Genomic DNA, 24872 nt, shown 5'->3' with positions numbered 1-24872 from the left:
CAGTGCAGTCACTAAATAATAGTCACTTTAGACCTTTCACAAACCCCTCTTGAAATGCCACACTGTTTCTTTTTAATCACTGGCTACTGACAGATACTGTACAACTGGACACACGCAGTGATGGCAAAATGTTCTGATTTTAAAGGATGATTGAATCTGCAGGATCTTCAATAATAGAATCTTAGATTTTGGGGGCATGGATCCAGATTTTAGAGGAGGGAGGAAATGCTGTAATAGATTTTAAGATGTTTTCTTGTTTCAATTTTTTTCCTTTTTAGTTACATACTGATCATGACAAAGGTGAAGGAAATTTAAAGTACATACTGTCTGGAGATGGAGCTGGTAGCGTATTTGTTATCGATGAAAATACTGGAGATATTCAAGCTTCAAAAAGACTGGATAGAGAAGAAAAGTCAATGTACGTGTTACGTGCTATGGCAATAGATAGAAAGACTGGAAAACAAGTGGAACCTGAGTCTGAGTTTGTCATTAAAATACATGACATCAATGATAATGAACCAAAGTTTACAAAGGATGTTTATTATGCAAGTGTTCCTGAAATGTCTGAAATAGGTAAGTATAGAATTACAAAAGTTAAAGACATTTTTCCTCAGTGTTAATTGAGTTTATTTCTAGTGTGCCCCAATGACTTCATGCAAGTCTGTACACTGGGAATTTACTAAGTATCAGAAGACTATAAATACTGTACTCACAGAAGGTCCTGCTGTACTGTACAGGTATGGGATCTGTTATCTGTAAACCCATTATCCAGAAAGCTCTGAATTACTGGAAGGCTGCCTCCCATAGACTCCATGTTATCAAAATAACTTTGTAATATTAATAAGTAGTGATGGGCAAATTTATTTGCCAGGCATGGATTTGCGGTGAATTTCCTCTTTCACCACCTGCGATTTTTTCACGAAACTGCAGCAAAAAGTTGCCGTGGGAAAAATTTGCTGTGACCAAAAAAGTTGCCTGTAAAAAATGAAATGCAATAAAATAATTTAGACATCCATTGGCTTTAATGGATTTGGACAAAAAAAGTTGCGCGTGGAAAATTTGTTGAGTGAGTAAAATTTGTTGAGCGTCAAAATTATTTTGACGGCCATTGACTTCAATGTGTTTTGCAAATTTTTCACCCATCACTAATAATAAGTACCTTGAACTTGATCCTAACTAAGATATAATTAATCCTTTTTGGAGACCAGGGATGTAGCGAACTGCCGATTTGGTGTTCGGAACGCCGTTCGCGAACACCGGCAAAAAATGCGAACGTTCGCGGACAGTTCGCGAACTTCGAACACCCGCTAAAATCGTTCGATTCGAACGATCAAAGGATTTTAATCATTCGATCGAAGGATTTTCATTCGAATCGAACGATCGAAACCATTCGATCGAATGCTTTTCATTCGATCGAATGCTTACAATCGTTCCAACGAATGGAAATCGTTCGATTTTTAGCGGTCGAAGGAATTCGAATGGTTGAACGATCGAACGCGAACTCAAAATGCGAACGTTCCCAAACGTTCGCGAACATTCGGCGGACGCGAACGGTCGAAGTTCGCGCGAACTAGTTCGCAGCAGAACAGTTCGCTACATCCCTATTGGAGACACAACCAGCCTATTGGGTTTATTTCATGTTTATTTGATTTTCTGGTAGATTTAAGGTATGAAGATTACAGAAATTACAGAAAGATCCATTATCTGGAAAACCGAGGTCCCGAGCATTCTGGATAACAGTTCCCATGCCTGTACTAGAAAATAATTTCTATTTTATGATGCAGGAAATTGGGTTCAATGTCCTATAGGATGATGTTATTCCAACATTTTAGAGATTATTAGTGATTCCTGTATTTTTTCCCCCTTATTTTAATGTTTTGCCTTTCTTTATAATTATTTGTAAAGCATTGTTTTTGTTAATGGGAAAACATTATCATTTTAGAGTGCTGCAGCATGTCTCAAACATATTGTTAAGTGTTTAAGCAAACATGGAGATGTAATTAAGCAGCACCAAAGTAGTATTCATGAAGCAATATTGCTTGTAAAACTTTTCCCCAGGCTGCAGAATACAGAATAATCCTACAGTCATCTGTCAATTAACCCTCGATATTCGACCCTAAGGGGCCGATTCATTAACTTCGAGTGAAGGATTCGAAGGTAAAAAGCTTCAAATTTCGAAGTTTTTTTGGGCTACTTCGACCATCGAATGGGCTACTTCGACCTTTGACTACGACTATCGAAGGATTCGAAGTAAAAATCGTTCGACTATTCGACCATTCGATAGTCGAAGTACTGTCTCTTTAAGAAAAAATTCGACCCCCTAGTTCGGCAGCTAAAAGCTACCGAAGTCAATGTTAGCCTATGGAAAGGTCCCCATAGGCTTGCCTAAGTTTTTTTGATCGAAGGATATTCCTTCGATCGTTGGATTTAAATCCTTCGAATCGTTCAATTCGAAGGATTTAATCGTTCGATCGAAGGAATAATCCTTCGATCGTACGATCGCAGAATTTGCGCTAAATCCTTCGATATTCGAAGTCGAAGGATTTCAATTAACCCTCGATATTCGACCCTTGATGAATCGGCCTCTAAGTGTAAAAACCATAAATAAAAAGTTGAACTAAAAGCTGACAAGGTCCTATAGAAGTCAATGGTAGCTGCTCTATGCAAATTGTAAAATCTTTCTTAGCTATGAACTGTTAGAGGTTTTCAGGGTTTTTCAATTGTAATTGCATGAAAATTCTTACAAAAACAAAAATGTCAAGGTTTTCTTATTCAATATGAGCTAATACGATGTATTTCTTGGCAGCAATTATGCAACAGGAAAACTTTTGATTGAAAGATTGTTAAATGTTTAAAAATAATACATTTTGTTATATTTCCTTTATAATTGTTTCTATTCCATATCTTCAGTTCCTGCAGTTTCATATTTTGGAACACAAAGATTACCTTAAATATTATAAATCTAATGTTTAGTGATGCTTTGGCAATATTTTAGTCTACATTTCATGTTTAACAAAAAAAAAGAAAAAAAGGGTTTTTTGAAGGTAACAATCCATTACATTCTGTCCAAATGAAGGAGAGCCTAGCATCTTTTTTCCTGTGGTTATGTGAAATCTGACATAAAGGTCTATGTCTGCTGCTTCTGCTGAGAAGAACAGTTGGATATCTTTTACAAGAAACCATGTAGGAAGGGAAATACTATTAAAAATAAATAAATAACACTGACAGGGGATTTAGCATCAGGGAAGGTAAAAAATGGGATTGAACAAAAGTAAGGCAATTCATGGTGTAACACTGCAACAGTATGGGCTTATGATTTGATACATTTTTCATTTATTTAAAGGTTCAGAATACAGTTTGATAAGGTATGTTCACACAGGATATGTTCCCTTTTGGTTTTCTTTCAGTGTTTTCGATTAGGTTCATACTTTTTCCTTTTACTTCAATGGTTTATACAAGGTTCAAAGTCTAAAGTGTTCCAATGATGTTTAAAAATACACTTACAATGCATGGTGTAATTAATTCTTCCTAAGGAAAAACTATCTGTACCAATGCATTTTAAGTTTGGAAAGGCACACTTATGTCAGTAAAAGAAAAGTAAATGTTTATAACAGTGGCTCTTCTGTGGGACAACACAGTACTATTTGTCAAGTACTGGCATGCTCTAGTTCTGTATTAAATCCAAATAAAAAAGGTAGGGGGGTAATCTTTAAAATTCAAAGTCATAATTTCCATTATTCAAGAAAATTGCATCAAAAATGTAATCTCTATTTTTTTAATTTGAGTTTTCCAACTTTTGAAATTCATTGAAAAAAATCTATAATTTCCATGAAAAAAATAGGCAGTTGAAATATGACTAGCTTCTGTATACACTGTTCATCAATGGGAGGTGTATATTCAGTATTCAACCTATTTTTCAAGGATTTTTATTTGAAAAATGAATGGAACAAATCAATTTTTGTAGTTATTTCCACATATTAATGCATTTATTATTATTTTTTTCAAAAATCTGCTCCTGAACAAGAAAAGAAATTCTAAAACCTAAATTCAGAAGTCAATCGATAGATCTAAAGTGTCAGTAATAAATGCAAGCACAAGCATTTCTTGACTGTAAGATGTCCATTTATGGTTGAAAGGATGTTTAAAATAGATGCTATTAATGGTCTATAATTATATATGTATAATACCTTAAACAAAGCATATATCATAACAATATAAGGAACAATACAATTTTTGCCAGAAAATTCATCTAGTAAGATATATCCTGTCTGCTCTGGGAGGGAGCTCCTGGTATGGGTGGCCATATTAGGATACACACATAAACATAAGGAGCAAGTACCCCACTCCTCTCCCAATCAGATATCACACACATAATCTGGGGGAATAGCCCATTATGCATATGTGTATGACCCAATATGGTCATGAGAGGAATTTTCTGGGCTCTGTTGACCCACACCTAGACTGGGGTAAACTATGTTTGTAGTTATTTGGTAGTGTTTCCAAATCAATCAAAACATTACTGAAAGTATGTTACCTAAGTATCTATCATAATGTGTATTGAACAGAGAGGCTGATTTAACGAAATTTGGATTGCAGTAAAAGCTTTAGAATTTGAAGTTGATAAATCTGGCCCTTAGAATTTAAAATTAAAATAAATATTGTATTCTTTCATGACAATTATTTGACCTTGCAAATAATGTATGCTGTTAATTTAATCCCTGGCAGTTTGTGCATTTAATTATAATTTACAAACCTATAAGCACAAGTAAGGGAGCCAGCAAATATTCTCTTGCATCTGTAATTAAGCTTGAAATGGCTACTTTGGAATAGGTGTAATTCCCCTTTAAGAGATGTACTTTCTATGCAATCTGTTATTGCTGCCACAGAATAATAAACACAAAGCAATATTGTACAGTGCTGCTTTATTTGATGATAATGATATTTTCCTAAAACTTACATTCCTTGAAAAAATACAGATGCAGTATAAAATTGATTATTTTAAAAATAGAAGCAATACCTTAATTTAAAAAACAATTTTACTTTATCTTACCAATAGATGGAGGAAAGTATTAAAAAATAAGGGGTAGATAACTGCCCCCTTTATCAAAGAGTCTGTTATGATTCATAGTTTGCATTTATATATTCAGCATATCTACATTCATGAAGGCTTTGTTTGTATTAAAGATGAATGCACTGCATACTAGATTTAGTGTAGAATTTTGATGAATACCTTTTTTCTTTCTTTTTCTCTTTCTTTCTTTCTTTCTTTCTTTCAGATTCAAATTCAGTTTTATGAATTGAGTTATGAAAAAAAAACAGCAGTGAGTTTTTCTTTAATTTATAGGAGATGGCATCATACAAAATAGCATGAGTTATAAAAAAACAGCAGTGAGTTTTAGTGATGGGCGAATTTGCGCCTTTTCGCTTCGCCGAAAAATTTGCGAATTTCGCGAAACGGCGTCTCGTTTTTGATGCCGGCGCCCATTTTTGGCGCCAGCGTCCGTTTTTTGGGAAATTTTTTTTTTGACGCTGGCGAATTTTTGCCGCGAATTTTTGCGGGCGTTTCGCGCATTTATTCGCTGGCGGCGAATCGCGCAAATTCGCTGCGAATTCGCGCCTGCCGAATAAATTCGCCCATCACTAGTGAGTTTTTCTTTAATTTATAAGACAGCATCATATAAAATAGCATGTAGCATAAATGTTTTTCCTTATATACTATACTAACCAAACTTGCATTATATCAGCTGCTGGGAGAGGCAGAAAGGTAGGGAAATGGCTTGCTTTGTGTCTAATTTCAGAATAAAATATAAAAAAATGAGTTGAGGAGTGATATTAACAGATTTTTTGGAAAAACAAATTTCGGTTGACAGCATCCCTTTGAGTCAAATCTGGAAGAGAGGGAAAAAAAAAAAGCCCAACAAATATATTATATACCATGAAAACACATTCTTTATCTTGATTATTTTTAAATAATCATGCATGCATAAATATGGCATTTTGTGAATTATAATATCTGAAATGCCTTTGTTTCATTTGTCCACAGTATTTATTATGGTGGTCAAAATGTGAAGGATTCAGATAATTCTAAAGGCAACAACCCTGTTGTTTTTATTTGTGCCCCCGCTTTATGAGATTGATTATATTTTATTTAACTCAGATCTGGACAAACATGCCGTACTATAAGGTTTTTTTAAGCATTTAAGCCATTTACATATAGAATAACAATAAAAACTCTACATATCTATATAATCAAGATGGTCATGATAAGAGTGTTAAGTTCACTAGTCCCCATTTTCTGATAACATTCTTCTGGTAGCAGGCAAGTGAGAAAATTCTGGTCTGGAATTAATTAAATTAGATTGTCAAATGTAACAAAAATAATTATCTGATACTAGAAAAATATAAAAGATCAAAGTTCTAGATAACCATCTAACTCCAGAATCCTCCACTTGAAATAATCTGTGAAATGATACAAAGTCTTCAACTGAAAGACTTAAATGCTGAATTTAAAGTTTCAAATCAGTGTTCAAAACAATTAGAAATCAACAGCCTGTGGTTACTGGCCTTGTCTAGAGATGTTATAATGGGTAAATCTTCAAGTTGTGCTATGATGAAAAATCTATCAGGGGAAAAAAGGTTTGAGACCTTTATATAAATAATGTGATCAAGATAATGGACTTCAGTTTGACATGACTTCAGTATAACTGTATAAATCTTTATATCTACTGGCCAAACAGTAACATAGGATTAAACAGTTTTTTTTTTTTTGTTTTTTTTTAAGAACAGGTCTGGGAAATATAAACTCTCTAGGTGTATAAATAAATGCTGGCCATTTACAAAATTTACATATGAGCCCATTGTGGTATGAATTTCCTTATAAGGCACTATTGTTCCAGTTATATCTAGTATAGGCAAATCTAAAAACAACTGGACTTGCTGAATCATTGAAGACGTTTCACTACTCATCCGAGCAGCTTCTTCAGTTCAACCGACGGGTGTGGGAAGTTCTCGGCATATAAATTGCCCTTTCTGCTATTGAAATTGCCACTAGGCACCCTTTACCTATATAGTGCAACATTAGATCCATATCTGAACCCTTTCTATGGATTTTATCTGATTTCTCTTCTGTATTCTCTTTATTTTATACAGCAACGCAAAGAGACAGACCAAGCACCAAATTCTAACAGCAATAACATGCTGATAAAACAATCAGCACAAACAAACATGAGGTAATGCAAGAAATATAGCTGTGATCTATAGGATGATTCTTTATCTGTTACAACCATAATGGTACCATTACTTAAAGAAGCAACACTCTCAACCCAAATCTTTTTACTATTAATATACTTAAAAAACTTTTTATGGTTAGTCTTTGTCTCAGTCGCAATGCACTCCTCATTACCTATCTTTGCCTTCGGGATTGCTTTTTTACAACATTTATTATAGTGTTTAAAGGGATACTGTCATGGGAAAAAAATGTTTTTTTTTCAAAATGAATCAGTTAATAGTGCTGCTCCAGCAGAATTTTGCACTGAAATCCATTTCTCAAACGAGCAAACAGTCACTCTTTACTGCTGCATTAAATTCATTAAATGCAACAGATTTGTAGTTTAAAATGCCTTTCTCTTCTTTCCTGTTAACGTTTTTACTTCTATATTAAGCCACATAGGGTGATTCTTAGTGCTTCTACATTTACTCCTTAAGGGAATAAATTGAGAACAGTATCTATTTAATATAATTTTAAATGACAACCATTTCTGCTCTGTGTTTTTAGATGAAAACATAATGCCCCAATCTATGCTCTGAAGGGCAGCCCTCACAGCACTAACATTAGCTTTTCTGAAATGCATGGTTCTTGTTGCCCCAGTGTATATTTGTTTTTTGCACCAGACATTAAATGATATCACATTATGGTCACTATTACCCAGGGGTTCAATTAATTGAAACTCACAATATGTCTAGCTCCATGTCAGAATTTCAAAATTTATTTAAATTTCAAAAATAAAAATCAGTTTGCTCTTTTGAAAAATGGATTTCAGTGCAGAAGTCAGCTGAAGCAGCACTATTAACTGAGGCATTTTGAAAAAACATGTTTTCACATGAGAGTATCCCTTTAAGGGTTTGTACTTGGTTTTTTTTCCCGGAGGAAGATAACAATGATGTGACTGAAATGTTTTTCTTTTGCTTGTTTGCCACAGCGATTATGATGGATAAGGTATGGATTTATTTGGAGGCTGACACAACAGCCTTAAGCAATAACATTGTGTGCTGTGTGTAGAAAGGCTTGTGTGTGTTATTTGAAAAGTCTGCCTCAACAAATTAAATCCTTTTTTTCTATTCATCATAAGTGTGGATTCTGATTCTCTGTCTCTTTATATGTATCTACTGTGTATATATATATATATATATATATATATATATATATATATATATATATAAATAATGTATCTAATATATATAAATCTAATGTATCTAATATCACTTATGTATCTAAGCATTGATCTATATCAGTTCTCTGATGAAAAATTAAAGTTAGTCATGCCTAAACAAACAGGGTGATAGTTGCGGATAAAACATAGTAAGTGCAAATAAATTGAAAATTAATTATACAAATCATTTGCCTTATTTCCTGCTAAAAGACTATGGATTTTAATCCATAGCTTTTGGCAGACCTGGAAAAAGTCTGTTAAATTGTTCAGTTCTCCATCAATGTGTAAGTATCATTTATTGCTCAGCTGTTTAAATATATACTGTATATGTCATATGCCTTAATGCAATGGCAGTATTTCCTGTGTATGTTTTAGATTACATTCATAAATAAATAAAAGATGGACACAATTAAGTTGATTGATTCAACCTGCTGTTATTTCAGCTCAACATCACTTTTCATCATAACAAAATTCATAGCAAGCAAGGGACAAGAGCACTAAATTTGTCTACAAGCATGGATACATAAAAAGGAGCTAAACCAAAAGACAGTGATAGTGTAATGAAGTGTTTTGGTGTTTTGGTGTCCAACTAAACTGTATAATGTGTACATGTTGATCCAGCACCTACAAATAAACTATTGCAACACAATTGTGGGCTATCTAGGCCAACAGGGTTAACAACCAGCTAGTATACTAGAGCATGGGTTACATTTTACTCTAACACTCAAGGCTGGGCCTTCGACCAGTGGAAGAAATGGAAAATGTGGTGTAGTGCAACAACTCCCACAGGCTACTGTGCATAAACTGAATAGAGAAGAGGGTGCCAGGGGGTTCTTGCAAATCAAACAGAATGGTATATTTTATTTGGCAGAGACAAATGATCCACAGGGTTACTTACAGTGCAAAAAGAAAGTGCAGAATAGATATGTACAAGGCTAGGATAGTACATCAGAGATAACAGCATATGGATCCCTGAGGATGTAGTCAAGGCAGTACAGCATAACTCCAGGCAGAAATACCTCACACGTGGTTTTAATCCCAGCCAGTGGTCAGGGAGAAGAATCTAAACCTGACACCCTATCCACTTTGGTCCCTTCACTGTAGGCTATCTTACAGCCTAGGGAAGCTACTCCCTGCTACACATCCTACCTCCTTGAAGCACAAAGCTGCTCTTTCTCTCTTCCCTCACTATCTTACTCTCCTATAGAATACTATAACAGTTAGTAATTCTGCCTTGGTTTACCCAGGCTCAATGGAAACATCCAAATGGGTCCGACACCAGGAGCCAAAAAGGAAGACCCACCTGTTTCTAAGCACTATATATATATAGCACTAAGCACTGTTTCTAAGCACTATATTAAAGTGTGACCGGAAGTGGTCCTAACCCTTCTTGATCAATAACTCGGATATGTAAATTATAGTTAGCTACATGGGCATCTGCCCAGCAACTAGGGGAACGAGGAAGCATAGGGATTTAAAGCCATAGGGGCACATTAACCCTATAGGTCCCTACACTATCTTGGAATCAAATGTTCTATTTTATATTAGAAACTTTCCTTCTATAGCTCTGCAGACATTACTGACATGTGACTATCATTTTCTGTGTAAGAACTAAAGCCATTGTATTCTACATAGCTCATCTGCTATCTGATATGTAAACTTGATTAACATCTTAATGTAAACTACAGCAATGTTTCTGAAGAAAATACAACTTTTTTTAAATGCAAATATTTTTTAAAAAAATGTTGGTGTTATTGTTACATAAAGATAACAGTTAAGCAGTTGGCTCAAGTATGGGGATTTTTTGATCACCTACCCAAATTATATACACCTGTGTTTTGCATGTGAAAACATGAAGGTATGCATTTCCACACTGAAATGTGCTCCATGTGTCTACACATAGGCTATGTCTGATATAGAAAGGAGCAACATTTTGTATGCCTGCAGGCACAGAAAGGCTGATTCCCAGCACTGTATGCTATTAGCCAAAATATTAAATAGAGGTTGCATTGTTTGTCAGATGTTCTTCTGCTGTCTTAGACTTAGAAATTTTATTAAAAAGTATCCTATTTTTCCTTTTATTTCCAGTATTTGCTTTGTTTTTCTTATTCAATTAGGTTAATTTACCATTAATGCATATTGTAAATTTGCTTAGAATTATATTTTTTTCATTATGCAATGCAAAATTTGGGCAGTGGACCCATTCAGATGTTAACTATGATCAAGAGAAATAAACTAGTGCCCTTTGGTCCCTGTTAGCATATACAAAATATTCAGAAGGTGGTGATTAACTAATTCTGTGCTAACCTAATGATTTTTTTATGAATAAAATATGCTCAGGTTATATAAAACTTTTTTCATATGTGATGTTATCTTCACATCACATTGTATGATTTACATCAATGATGGAAAATACAATTACTTAATGTAATTGCATAAAGAAAATATAAACCAGAATCAATACAGATAATGAGGATTTCAGAATTCAATTTCTATATAAGCTTTCTTTGAAAAGACTTTTATGTTCCTACATTATTATATGAAACAGCTCAATATACATTGCCGTAGTGTGCTTCTTGCTAGACAAGCATGTGACATATCCTAAGTAAACTCATCAGTGAAATGGAGGATTATACAGTATAAAAATAAGTCATTTAATTATCCATTAAGGTTTATGTTAGTTTTGCTGATAACATGTGTTGTTTGATGTATAGGATTGTACACAGTTGCCAAATGTTCAATATATTTTCAAAATCTGCTCTATATTTGGAGTATTAAATAATAGAACATGCTCTTCACACAGAAGACCAGGAAATACTACTAATTTCTGATTGTTGTGGGTTAATCAAGGTCAATTTACTATTTTCAGTCCCTGGCAATGTGTTCCTAAAAGCTCTTCTACCCCAGGTAGCACTACCTGCCCTTTCCTTTGCATCCTTCGCAGCAGCACATATGAGATGAATTCTACCTTTGAAAGATAGGACAGTTAGACACACCTCCAAACAATTAAGTGCCCATAAAAACTCCCCCTTGCCCCCCATTCTTCATTGTTTTTTTCTGTCCTAACAAGATAGGATGGCTAGCAAGAAGAGAGAGAGAATACCTTAAGTTTGAAGCGATGGATAAAGGATTTCCTGCGCCTGTCTCCAAGGAACTCCTGCATGGCAGGAGCAGAGGGAGAGAATGGATGCCAAGAAGTTATTTCTACTGAGGTAGAAAAATCTTCTTTTCTTTTAATGGCTACATAGCCCAATTTCCCCGCAGCGGGGATCTACCGGCTATGTGGAACGCAGCGCATTAGCGTGATGACGTCATCCGATGGCGTCCATATGCGGAAGTGATATATGCACATAGAAAATTTTGGTATTGTTTAGTCATAGAGTTATGGCGTATGGATCATCTAATTTTACATGTAAGAAATAAAGTGATCACTTATTTTTGGATGTCAAGCCCAGTGGAGAACCAAGGGCCTATAAAGAAAGCCAGGAAGACCCGACATATTGTATGTAGGGAGTGTGAGGCACCCCTGCCAGATGATTACCAGAAGGGGCTCTGTGTGGAATGTTTGGAGAGGGAATCCCAGAGGGGAGACCAACTCTCAGGATCCACCGTAAAATTGATTAAGCAGCTTATCAAGGAGTCTCTGCAGGAAGTGGGGCATCAGAGTGTGTCCAAAAAATGGTATATCCAACAGGATACGGATACAGGTCCAGAAGGGGACTTGGTGATGCTGGATGAGGTTGGTTCATCCTCTTCAGAGGAGGAGGTGGAATTGGCTCTATTCCAAACAGATATAATACCGAAATTGATAAAAGCAATAAGAGCAGAAATTGAGGCTTCCGAGGGTGAGTCTCAGTTAAAAGACCCAGAGGGGGATCTTAAAAGCGGTGTGAAGAATAAAACTTTTCCAGTACACCCACTTATGAATGAACTTATGAAGATGGAGCAAAAGAATCCAGAAAAGGCTCCAGTCTTAAACAAAAGATTTAAGCTCTTATATCCAGTAGAAAAAGGAGAATCTGAGCAATGGGAAGGGCCACCAAAAGTAGATGTGGCAGTCGCCTGTTTTTCCAAGAGGACGGTAATTCCGGTAGAAGACGGGTCTAGCCTCAAGGAGGCTATGGACCGTAAAGCAGAGACATCTATCGAAATCCCTCCAGGATGTTAAAATGGCAGCAGATTTTCTCTGTGATGCTTCGATTCAAAATCTTAGGTTAGCAGCTAGGATTATGGGGTTGTCCACGACAGCTCGAAGGGCTATCTGGCTGAAGCCTTGGGAAGCAGACATTACGTCTAAAAACAATTTATGTAATATGGAATTCCAACCAGGGCATCTTTTTGGAAAACAATTAGATGAACTTATGGAGAAACTGTCAGATGACAAGGGCAAAAATTTACCCCAGCAGAAGTCTAAAGGTACTTGGAAAAGATAGTTTTTTCGTAAACGAAGGGACTATGTAATGCTCCATTTGAACCCATTGAGAATTCTGATATCAAGATGTTAACTATGAAACTAACCTTTTTACTAGCGATTACCTCTGCGAGAAGAGTCAGTGAGTTAGGGGCTCTGTCAGCTCAGGAGCCTTATATTTTGTTTTTGGAGAACAGGGTCATATTAAGAACTGTTCCATCTTTCCAACCAAAGGTATCTACAAGCTCTAATATTAATCAGGAGATAGTGTTACCTTCTTTTTTCCCAAATCCAGTGGACAAGGAAGAAGAGAAGCTTCATTCTCTGGATGTGGCAAGAGCATTGAGCAATTATTTACGAAGGTCTGATTCCTTTAGAAAATTGGATAATTTACTAATCACTTTTGCAGGTCGAACAAAAGGAAGTAAAGCATCAAAATTTACGATTTCGCCTCCAGTTTTCATTAAAGCGCATTCCACCAGAGCAATGGCTACATCTTGGGCAGAAAGGAGTCAAGTGTCAACAGACCAAATTTGCAGAGCAGCTACATGGAGTAGTCTGCATACCTTTTCAAAGCATTATAAGCTTGACATCTGGGCTTCGCAGGAAGCAAATTTTGGCAGAAAGATTCTTCAGTCTGCGATGTCTGGAAGTTCCCTCCCTATAGAGTAGAATTACTTTCTATGTCTCATATGTGTTGCTGTGAAGGATGCAAAGGAAAAAGAAAATTTGTTCTTACTGTAATTTATCTTTCCTTTGGATCCAAGCAGCAGCAGTAGTTCCCACCCTCGTTAAATAAATGGTTGATTGCAATTATGTTGTACTGTTTTATGACAATGACGAATGGGTGGCAAGGGGGAGTTTTTATGGGCACTTAATTGTTTGGAGGTGTGTCTAACTGTCCTATCTTTCAAGGGTAGAATTAATCTCATATGTGTTGCTGCATGGATCCAAAGGAAAGAGAAATTACGGTAAGAACAAATTTCCTTTAAAGTACCGCTCCTTTGGATAACACAGTTGCTCCCACATAGCAGGTTCACAATAAAGGTTTGCACTCACACAAAAGACCACACACTGGAGCAATAACAACACACACTGGAGCAACAAACAATTCCTTCTTTATTTGTCAAGGTAAGCATCAGTACAACAGTTCACCAATAGGGCTCAATTTACTGGTTCTTCAATCCTCTCCTTTTACTGGACTGCATTCTGTCAAGAGGCTCACTCTTTCAGGCACCCCTCCTTGGACCCTGACCAGCACTAACAGCCTTTCCTAGACTGGCAAGTATCCTGCTGGACACACTATGCCCACTCACTCCTTGTAGGGGCCACAACTTTCTCACCATCTTAATTTCTATCTCTTTCAGAGAATGCTGCTCTCTTTCTTTCCCATGGCTCATCTCAATATTCCTACCTGCAACCTGCCCTTTTATACCCCACCATCCTCCACCCACTAGGGGCTTTGCCTCAATAATTGTTACTCTCTAGCTCCTCTAGTGGCCAACCTGAAATTGTGTATTTACCATTACTTAACATTTGTTTTAAACCATTAACACTTCACCCTATTACACACAGGCATTCCAATAAGAAGACGTTATATGAGTAAGTCAGAAGTCAGTCAAAAAACTTTTAGGCAATGGAGCCAAATCTGTAAATTTTGATGAATGGATGTAATTTTGTTTTTTAGATGATTATAACTTGTTTTTTTATATAATCTTTTATAGTTTAAATATTGTTGCCATTTTCGATAAAATAATACTTTTAAGAAAAATATGCAACAGTAACTGCTGATTTTTGTATTTTTTTTTTTGACCCGTGTTTTGAAATTACTGAGTTGACATTTTAACTAGGTGACAAAATATCTAAACCTTAAGTTTTTTTATATGACAAGTGATGAGCAAATTTTTTCGTGAAATTGCACCAAAAATTTGCCACAGCCCCAGAGACAAAACTGTCACCAAGACAAAAAAATCGCCATAAGAAAAAAACACCCATTGACTTTAATGCATTTGGACAAAAAAGTCGCCATAAGAAAAAATGCCAATGACTAGATAGGATACATTTGTGTTAGACATTTTAAAGAGATAATACAATTTCCATACAGACATTACAAACATTCTAGTGCCACAATAAAGCTTGCAGTGTGTTTAAGGGGAGCTCTTTTAGATGTTGTATAAACAAAGCCCCACTCAGTCCACTGTGTGCAATGGAGCCATAGATAATACACATTTATGACCTTCCCCCAAAAGCCTTGCAGGTAAAGACATTTATAAATAAAAGTATATCATGCTTTGTAGAGATGATGCTGAATTTTCAAAAGTGCCTTTCATTTTCTGATGTTACTGACCCATTAAGATTGATAACAATTTGACAAAAGTTTTAAAAATTATACATTTAAATTAAAAATAAAATATCATTTGTTTATGTTGCTTTCTAAGATTTTAACCTCCTCCTTAATTTGTGATTTGGCCATACCTCAAAAGTTTTTATATTCAAGGCAGTATATTTTTTCACCTCTTTATATCCAGACTTATTTCACTTGCAAATTAATTTTGGCCGTACAGATATATCCTGTGTCATTGTGACACATTAATATATGCATTGTGATAATAAGTATACCTGCATTGCTATAAATAAAGGTGTAAGAAACACGCATGTTTAATTAAATAAAAATACCTTTTGACATTTATGTAGATGACAGATAACCCCAATGTGTAAATTTAATATGGAAATGTTTCTGTCCGAAGAAATGTAAAGATTCAGATGACAATTAATCACTAAATAATACTTTTTTTATATTAAATTGGGATTCTTGAAGTAAAGTATGTGAAAATAAAGTTAGATACAGAATCATGGGGTGAATTTACTACTGCAGCACAAGTGACAATTGGGAAGCATGTTAAGTAGGAATACAGAAAAATCTTCCATATCTGAACTTGAGAAATATAGCTGGACAGATGTGTATTTGTACTGCAGGACAATTACAGGGCTGTTAATGTTACTGATTTGGCACTCTGGGCTGCTAATGTGTACATCTCTTGGGCCTCTGGGTGGTTGCAGGGCTGCTCATTTGTACTTTTAGAACACAGCTCGTTTGTATGAACACTGAACTCTGCATTTGTGCAGCTGAGACATTGTGAGGCTGCTCATTAGATTGCACTTTGTAAGCTCATAGACCTCCTTCCTACTGTGTCTCTAGCAAAATTTGTGTTTTCACCAGTGGCAAATGGTTTTGCTAGAATTTTGCTATGTGTTTTGTGGTCTTGAAAAAAATGAGGGGAATACTGTATATGGAGAAAATGCAGGAAAAATATAATTTCTCCATGTGTTTTGTTAAGCCCCAAAAAAAAACAAAACTTTTTTTGTGCTGAGGAAAAAATGCTAATTTAATGGCAGTACATTTATTTTTCTGTGGTTTCATGTTTTCCCTGTGAAGCAAAACAAACATTCACTAACCAGTTCCTACTCCTTCCTCTTGCCAGTCTTACTACCTATTCTCTCCATTGTTCATAATCAATCACCACCCCCCCCCCCTAACCATCTGTTTTTATATTTACCTCACAAACCTTAGAAGGTAGCTTTGGACTTACAATGCCCTTGGTAAAAGTACAATTCCCATTGTAATCAGTGGAGGATTTCCAGATTCCGGGCTTGATTATAATAATACTGTTTAGAACATGTAAGATGTACCTGGAGTATGAGGTCTTCCAGTTTTTGTTTAGTTGCAACTCCCAGAATCCAATCAGTATTCAAAGACTACTATGGTTTGTTGTAATTTGTTTTATTTATTTATTTATTTTAATTTTCACAAACTGTGATTTCTCAAGAAATTGCTTTTCTCAAGATCAACATTTCATAGCTAAATATCTAGTCCTTTTTCTTCTTACAGTCACTTACTCCTTTGCCTTACTTATTCATACTTGACCAACAAGGGTTCACCTGCCATTTAGCTCTTTTTTACATATGTCTTAAATCCATATATTAACCCCTTAGATTAATTTGACTCTATGGTCCATGGCCTCATCTGCTTATTAACCATCTTTGTCTGTTTTTCACTCATATTAGTTGGTCAGGAAACATCAAGCTGTCACAGGTAATGATGGAGAGGAAGAAATAGAAATTATTGTAAAATATACATATGTTGAGTGACAAGGACACAATGTTGTCATGGATTCTGCAGCAAAGGAGCAGATGGCATACTTGTGTCGCTTGATGCAAGGTTAATGCTAAATTTAATGTTTTATCAAAATGACAAGCATCTGTAGGTACTAGTGCATGTACACCTAGAATTGATGGAATGTTTTCATCATTAATATCTGCTCACACAGACACCCAGGATTGAAGATATTGTGGCTGAGTGAATTTCTCCTCAAACTATCGGTATATTATTCTAGCATAAAAACATGTTTAATGTGACAAGACACTTAGGGGCTGATTCACTATGGGTCGAATATCGAGGGTTAATTAACCCTCGATATTCGACTAGGAATTGAAATCCTTCGACTTCAAATATCGAAGTCGAAGGATTTAGCGCAGAAAATTCGATCGAATGATCGAAGGATTATTCCTTCGATCGAACGATTAAATCCTTCGAATCGAACGATTCGAAGGATTTTAATCCAACGATCGAAGGAATATCCTTCGATCAAAAAAACTTAGGCAAGCCTATGGGGACCTTCCCCATAGGCTAACATTGACTTCGGTAGCTTTTATCTGCCGAACTAGGGGGTCGAAGTTTTTTTAAAGAGACAGTACTTTGACTATCGAATGGTCGAATAGTCAAACGATTTTTACTTCGAATCCTTCGATTCGAAGTCGTAGTCGAAGGTCGAAGTAGCCCATTCGATGGTCGAAGTAGCCCAAAAAAACCTTCAAAATTCGAAGTTTTTTTACTTCACTCGAATTTAGTGAATCAGCCCCTTATTCAACATTTATTTTGAGTTGCCTCTTGAGCAGTCAGTGTGGCAAGTGAACTTGCTCTTTACAAATCCGTTGGTCATTAAAGGAAATCTTAGATAAAGATGAATTTAGGACTGCTTAGTAGCTGACAGACTTTGCTGTAAACCATCCAGATAGCACATATTATACCAAAGGGTTCATACAAATTGTCAAATGATGCAGATGATTCCCCAGGCCATCACCTCTAGGAAAAACTTTAAATTCTTTAGGGGATAGCAAACATATTGACACCCTTCTCCTTCAGTTAATAAAACTTTCCTTGTCCTTCAACTATGCAGCTATGCTTTGTTTCTATTCTAAAAGAGGGACTTAAAAAATACCAACACCATTTTGAAATATCTGCTGTCAGACATAGGGCTAGAAATGGCACCTATTTATACCCTATTTCAATCTGATACCAGAGCTATTGTCCTATGCCTTCCAATGCCCACAGGTAACATATTTAGAAGGATATGGAGCTTGTGGTGGACACATTATCCCTCATAATGGTACATAAGGTGCATCATGCATTTGAGCAATTCAATTGTCCTTTAAGTTTAACTTAAAAAAAATAAAGTTAAACTACTCATTCAGTGTTCACAGATCATATTTGATCTATGTATATGTGATTTTCTCATCACGAAAGCTTGCCAAAACTGGGTTCTGGATATGTATCCTGTAATCACACAAAACTTTGTAACAGATATTTTGTGCCCTTTCTCTTTTTTGATTTGTAGTTTAAGGTTTAATTAACTTTTCAGACGTATATTAATAATAATAGATAAGGTAATGCAACAAAGAACAGGCATATGGGTAGAGAATGGAAATGTGTGCAAAACTCAAAACAAATGCTTTAAACACATATATTTTCCCCATTTGTTTTAGAAAAAATCAGCTGTGCATTAAAAATGCTAATGGAGGCAATGCAACAAACAAACAGTGAATAGGGTAGTAAGATTGTATAGGGCTGTTTTCTCAAATCAAAGCAAATATTAAACTGCATTTTATATTTTTCCCATTTTCTATTTTTTTGTTTTGCAAATAGTTTTTTTTTCAGCTTAAATTTCACAGGGTTGAACATAGTTTGTGTTGCAGCAATCTCATAGTGGTTGTGTAATATTTGTGAGATGTTTTGTATGTCTGGTGTTTCCATTTCCTATCAGTCAAAATAATATGATGTAGAAATGTGTGAAATGTTTTAAGAATCTCTAAAGCTATCCGGTCCAAGTATATTAATTGCTGATATAAATGTCTAGATCTTTCTACAGTGTAATGAATTGGACAAGCCCACCAGATATGGAGGGTATCTCCCTTGGCATAAACTTTAGGTCATGAGAGACACCACAGATTCATACAAAGTATTCAAGCAGTAAAAAAATTAATGTAATTGCAATATATTCTCTTCTGACCAGCAGTAAAAGGTTTCATCAGCATCAGTGTTTGACTGGGGTGTGTGAGGCATACCAGCTACCCCAGGGGCCCCCACACCCCCTCTGGGGCCCCGCCACTTACCCACTGCTAGCACCCCACCCCACGGGTGCAACTTATATTTCTTTTTGCTGCTATCAGTGGAGGGAGGGTGGGGAGTTGTGACTGCAGAGGGCAGGCAGACATAGGGTCTGGGTCGGCAGGTACCACCAGGTTATTTCCCTATGCCTTACCGGCCCAGTCTGACCCTCAGCATGCAGAGAGTTAAGGCACACACTTTCAGGCTATAAGTTCTTTTAGAACACCAAGGACAAAACTTATTAAAATAAAATAATGGATAATGCTATAATATACCAAAATATTCTGCTTGTTGTATATGGTGTAATTTTTCGAAATCAACATTCAAAAGCCTTAATGATCTGCAATTATAGACCGCTGCTGAAACTTTACCCTGTTATGGTATTGAAATGTTTTGTAATATAGTTATTAATAATAGTATCACCACTACATTGCCAATTTGACATTAACACCTACTATAATTGGAATCATGGTGTCATTGTGACTGGGTTACGCCATCTAACATCTCTGAGTTTCAGCTATCACCTAAATGACCAAGTGACTACCAGGACATTTCATTTCTCCCCATTTTCTACTATGTATTTAAAGGGATCTAAAGACATGTTGATGACTAGCATGTATGCCTTTTTGAAATCATGACACCACATTAGCTAATGCAGTACCATTATTCAAAAATGATCCATGCTCAGCCTAAAAACTAGAGTCTTGTTAGTTTAATATGAATAGTCGGAATGCTTTTGTTGGTGCTAAAAAGTAGTGATGGGCGAATTTATTCGGCAGGCGCGAATTCGTGGCAAATTTGCGCGATTCGCCGCAGGCGAATAAAATTCGCAAAACACTCGTGAAAATTCGCTGGCGTCAAATTTTTTTTTCCGAAAAAACGGAGACGCCGGCGCTGTTTCGCAAATTTTTTGCCATTTCGCGAATTTCGAGCGAAATTAGCGGATTTTTCAGTGAAGCGAAACGGCGCAAATTCGCCCATCACTAGTAAAAAGGGATTTTTTAGTGGGGTATTACAGGGTTCCGTTCTTGGTCCTTTTTAACTTGTTTCATTTTAAGTACTGCCTATATTTTCTCTACTATACCAAATTATGCACAACTATAAGTTTTGTGTAGGATGCGGTCAATTTAAAGAGAGATTGGATTAAATTGGAGAACAGAGCAGAAAAAACTGTTCAATGTTGATACATTTTTTGGGAAATAATATAAGTGAAGGTTATAAACCAAATGAAAGTGTGTCTCTTATTTGAGAAGAATTTGGGAATTGTTGTGGATAACAAGTCATGCAACTTTAAACAATGTCAGTCAGTGACTACTAAAGTACTGTCTTGCTTAAAAAATCTAATTAAACCAAGAGATAAAATATAAACATGATTCTGCCTTAATATATATCCCTGGTAATGCCCACCTTAAATATGCAGTGTTATTGCTGGCCCAATGAGTTGGAAAGTGTCCAGTGGCATGCAGATTTTGTAATTTTTCAAACCAAACTATGCAACTATAAACTTTAAAGAACTAGGGTATGTAGGCTTTAAATCATCTGCAAATCTAATAATGTACAGCACATTACTGACATTTATTTTGCTCTAAACCTTTGTATCATAACAATTTTGAAAATGGAGATAACAATGATGATGCACTTATATTTCCTGCAGGAACTTCTGTAATTCAGGTAACTGCCTTAGATGATGATGATCCTTCATATGGAAACAGTGCCAAGATTGTATACAGCATTATTCAAGGACAGCCATATTTCTCAATAGATCCTGAATCAGGTCTGTCTTAAATTTTTGTATTACTCAGTTTCAATATAATCGCAAACACAACTTTTTTAATTATATCAGGGACAATGTACAAAGACCACATATACCATGGAGTTGAAGTGGACTTTTTATATGCAAACATATATTTTTCTGCTTTGATCCTTTAAAAAGTGACTTTTTTTACTACAGAAAAGTTAATGTATAAAACATTTTGAGTGCAAAAAAGTGTTTCTATTCAAATTTATATTGAAATAAGTTGCTACTCAGTTATGTGCAATTCATGTTTTTGCATATTCTTCCTGCCTGATTTTTCTACTTACAGTAGGAACACTCAGGAAGAAATTCAAAAGAAATGTAAACAAAATATGTAAAGGTAAACAAAGGTCTGGGACCAGATGGTATTCACCCCAGAGTACTAAAAAAGTTTAGCTCTGTGATTGCCAAACCTTGGCATGGTGCCAAGAGACTAGTGAATTGCTAATGTGGTACCCACTATGCAAAAAGGGACCCCATTCTCAGCCTGAAAACTATAGGCCTAAAATCACAATACTATGAGTTTGTGCCAGCAAGGCACTTGCTGGTACAAAGTGCTGCAATTTAATTTTTATGAGGGGGAGAGTTTGACTCTGGGATGGCAGTCAATGTAATCTACTTACAATTTGCTAAAGCATTTGATACAGTACCACAATGAAGGTAATGTTAATTTAAGCAATGTTGGCCTGGAACGCAATATTTGTTCTTGGAGATCTGGCAGAAGGATAGATTATAAAGAGTGGTAGTAAATTTTATAATTGGACCAGTATTGTTAGTGAAATACCACAGGGCTCCATCATTGGTCCTTTGCTTTCTAAATAGTTTATTTATGACCAGGAGGTGGGAATTCAAAGCACTTTTTCTATTTTTGATGATGATACTAAATTGTGCAGAACTATAAGTTCCATACAGGATGCTGTCACTTTAAAGAACGGTTTGATAAAATTAGAAAGATGGGTAGGGATGTAGCGAACTGTTCGCCGGCGAACTAGTTCGCGCGAACTTCGACTGTTCGCGTCCGCCGCAAGTTCGCGAACGTCGCGCGACGTTCGCCAATAGGCGTTCGCGTCAAAATCGGTCGCCCATTCGACCATTCGATCGCTAAAATCGAACGATTTTCGTTCGATTCGAACGAAAATCGTTCGATCGAACGATTAAAATCCTTCGATCGTTCGAATCGAACGATTTTCGGATGATCGAAGTTCGCGAACAGTTCGCGAACAGTTCGCAAATTTTGCCGGTGTTCGCGAACGGCGTTCGCGAACACATCGGCGGCGGTTCGCTACATCCCTAAAGATGGGCAGAAAACTGGAAAAAAGTGTTGATAAGTGCAAGGTTATGCACTTCGGTATAAATTCAAGTCATACACTCAATAGTAGTATGTTGATGGTATCCTTAATTGAGAATGTTTTGGGGATATAAGTAGATAACAAGTTGTCTAATTCTAGACAGTGTCATTCTATGGTTAAAGCAGTACTGTCCTGCATAGAAAAGGGCATTAACTTGAGGAATAAAAACATACGATTTCATCTTGATAGGTCCCTGGTAAGGTCTCACCTTGAGTATGCAGTGCAGTTTTGGGCTCCAGTCCTTAAAAAGGATATTAATCAGCTGGAGAGAGTGCAACTAAACTGGTAAAAAGGATGGAGCAAAAAATAAATACCACGCTTTTATTAACTCTATGCCTACAGATTTCTGTGATCACAAACCAGAGGGACACAAAATTCTAAAACTTCCACCCGATTTAAAAAATTGTCAGTTTGACTCTTATCCCAACTTCTTTTCTATTTGATCAGTACTCGGTCCTGTCCTCCCACACCAGTGCCGATTCTTTAGTCATATTCCTTTGTCAACCAGTTGTTGTACCACCTCTACATTCCCATCACTAGACCTCTCCCCATCAATAGTCCTCTCCCCATTTCACTATACCCAATATTTGCCCCAATACTTACTTTACCTTTTCCTATAGCTTAAGCGCAAAGTCTATGGGGCAGATTCCCTAGAGGGCGAATTGTCGCCAGTGAATGCTTTGCACACTTCTCGCCACTTTGCTAGGTGCAAATTTGTTAGCAATACGCTTATTCACTAAAAGTTGCATCCTTGGTGCCGAATGCTGGTGATTTTTCAGTGCGAGTGGTTTAAAGCAAAATTACAATAGTAATCGATTCTGCCTAGCGAAACTTCGTTAGTCCTCTTAAATGTTAACCCAAAAAAGTTTAATAATTAGGACTTTTGCAGGAAATCCCACTTAAAAAAGGACAAGTTGCCAGTGTTTTTACAAAAACAATGTCCCCGCGGATGGGATTTCTGGCAAAATGTCACTAGCGCTAGTCACTTCACCCTTTAGTAAATCTGCCCTTAAGTTTCTTGTACCTGATCAATTGCTAACAAATTTTTTTGATTCTGGAAATTTGCAGCAAAGTTGTGTATGTCCTCTTGTCTCACCTGCCACCTGAGCCCAATGTATTTGTCCATAGCCTGTTTCTCATATTAGCTATTTGTCCTTATTTCCTCTCTTCTGACTCCTCTCATCTCTTGAATTCTGTCACTGAGAGGTCCAAAATAAAATAGCTTTGTTTGTTGTTCTATTTTGAATTGAATGTAGAATGTTGCATCTGCATTTTCCTCTTTCAGATCTTTTAAAATGTGCCTAAACCTCTCAGAATACCCTAAATGCCCCAAGACAATGATGATGATACTATTGATGACTGAATTTGTTTGCTTTGTCCAGAATATTCATTGGTATAGCCAACAATGAATAAATGTTAGCTATACATCATCTGTCTAATATTATGCCCTTCACTGTGTGCGGGTACACAGTTATCTCTAATTCTTCCAATATTTATATAACCTTAAACAGGGACATTTCTTAGGTTGCCTATTTGTATCCAGACAGCGCACACTGAATCTCTAGTGACAACAGGTGTAGTTTTGGTGTTGTTTTGTGCTTACACACTTACTCATAGGCATATCTCAGATGGCAGCAGACCCTATGTCTACCCCTCCTCACATTGCTTGCATCCAGGGAGCAGACTTAAACAAGGAATGGTAGATTCACTAGTGTAGAGAGAACAATTGCACTCGCTATGTGTGATAGGATGGTATCCTTTTTCTCATAGCTAAGGTCAAAGAACAAGAGGCCATTCCTTTGTCCTTGAGGAACTAAAATTTCATCTCAAGCAGCAAAGATTGATCTTTGTGATGAGTGATGAGGGCAGTGAGATTGTGTAATGAAGTTAGATTTATAGATTATAATTAGCAATGGAAATATTTAGTGCAAGATTATGCAACCCACAGTGTTATCTCAGAATCCTCTTTGTGTAATCTTATTTTAGGAAATTGATCCAAAGGGCATAATAAGATTAGAGAAGATGAATTTTGAATAAGAAATCTTGTAATCTCCAATAAGAGATATGTTAATGTCAAGCAACTGTTCCCCTTTTTTATTATTTTACTGGTGAAATCAAACAGTATCCTGCTGGGTATATTTATCATAGAGTGAGGTTAGAGGTCCCAACAGTCCTCTAGACTGAAATTCTGCATTCATTTCTATATGATTTTTAAAAGAGTATTTATCAATGGGTGAAAGTTCATCTTTTGATAAATACGCTTTTCAAAATCCTATAGAAATGAATGGAGACCGGTGGAATTTCCCTCTAGAGCAGGGATCCCCAACCTTTTGAACCCGTGAGCAACATTCAGTAATAAAAGGAGTTGGGGAGCAACACAAGCATGAAAAATGTTCTTGGGCTGCCAAATATATTCTGTGATTGGCCTTTTGGTAGCCCCTAT

At 36.2% G+C, this 24872-nt stretch overlaps 1 protein-coding gene across 1 annotated transcript in view; it reads left to right on the top strand.

Moving 5' to 3' along the window:
* LOC108718521 (cadherin-9) overlaps positions 1-24872 on the top strand; it is a 206977-nt gene that overhangs the window by 57247 nt on the left and 124858 nt on the right. The window contains exons 3-4 of the mRNA XM_018266858.2: positions 279-573; positions 20940-21059. Coding sequence (XP_018122347.2) covers positions 279-573; positions 20940-21059 — 415 coding nt within the window. The remainder of the gene's footprint in view (positions 1-278; positions 574-20939; positions 21060-24872) is intronic.

Source organism: Xenopus laevis, chromosome 6L (genome assembly GCF_017654675.1).
Source record: "Xenopus laevis strain J_2021 chromosome 6L, Xenopus_laevis_v10.1, whole genome shotgun sequence".
Lineage (NCBI taxonomy): Eukaryota > Metazoa > Chordata > Amphibia > Anura > Pipidae > Xenopus > Xenopus laevis.
This window is presented reverse-complemented; position numbering and strand designations above follow the sequence as displayed.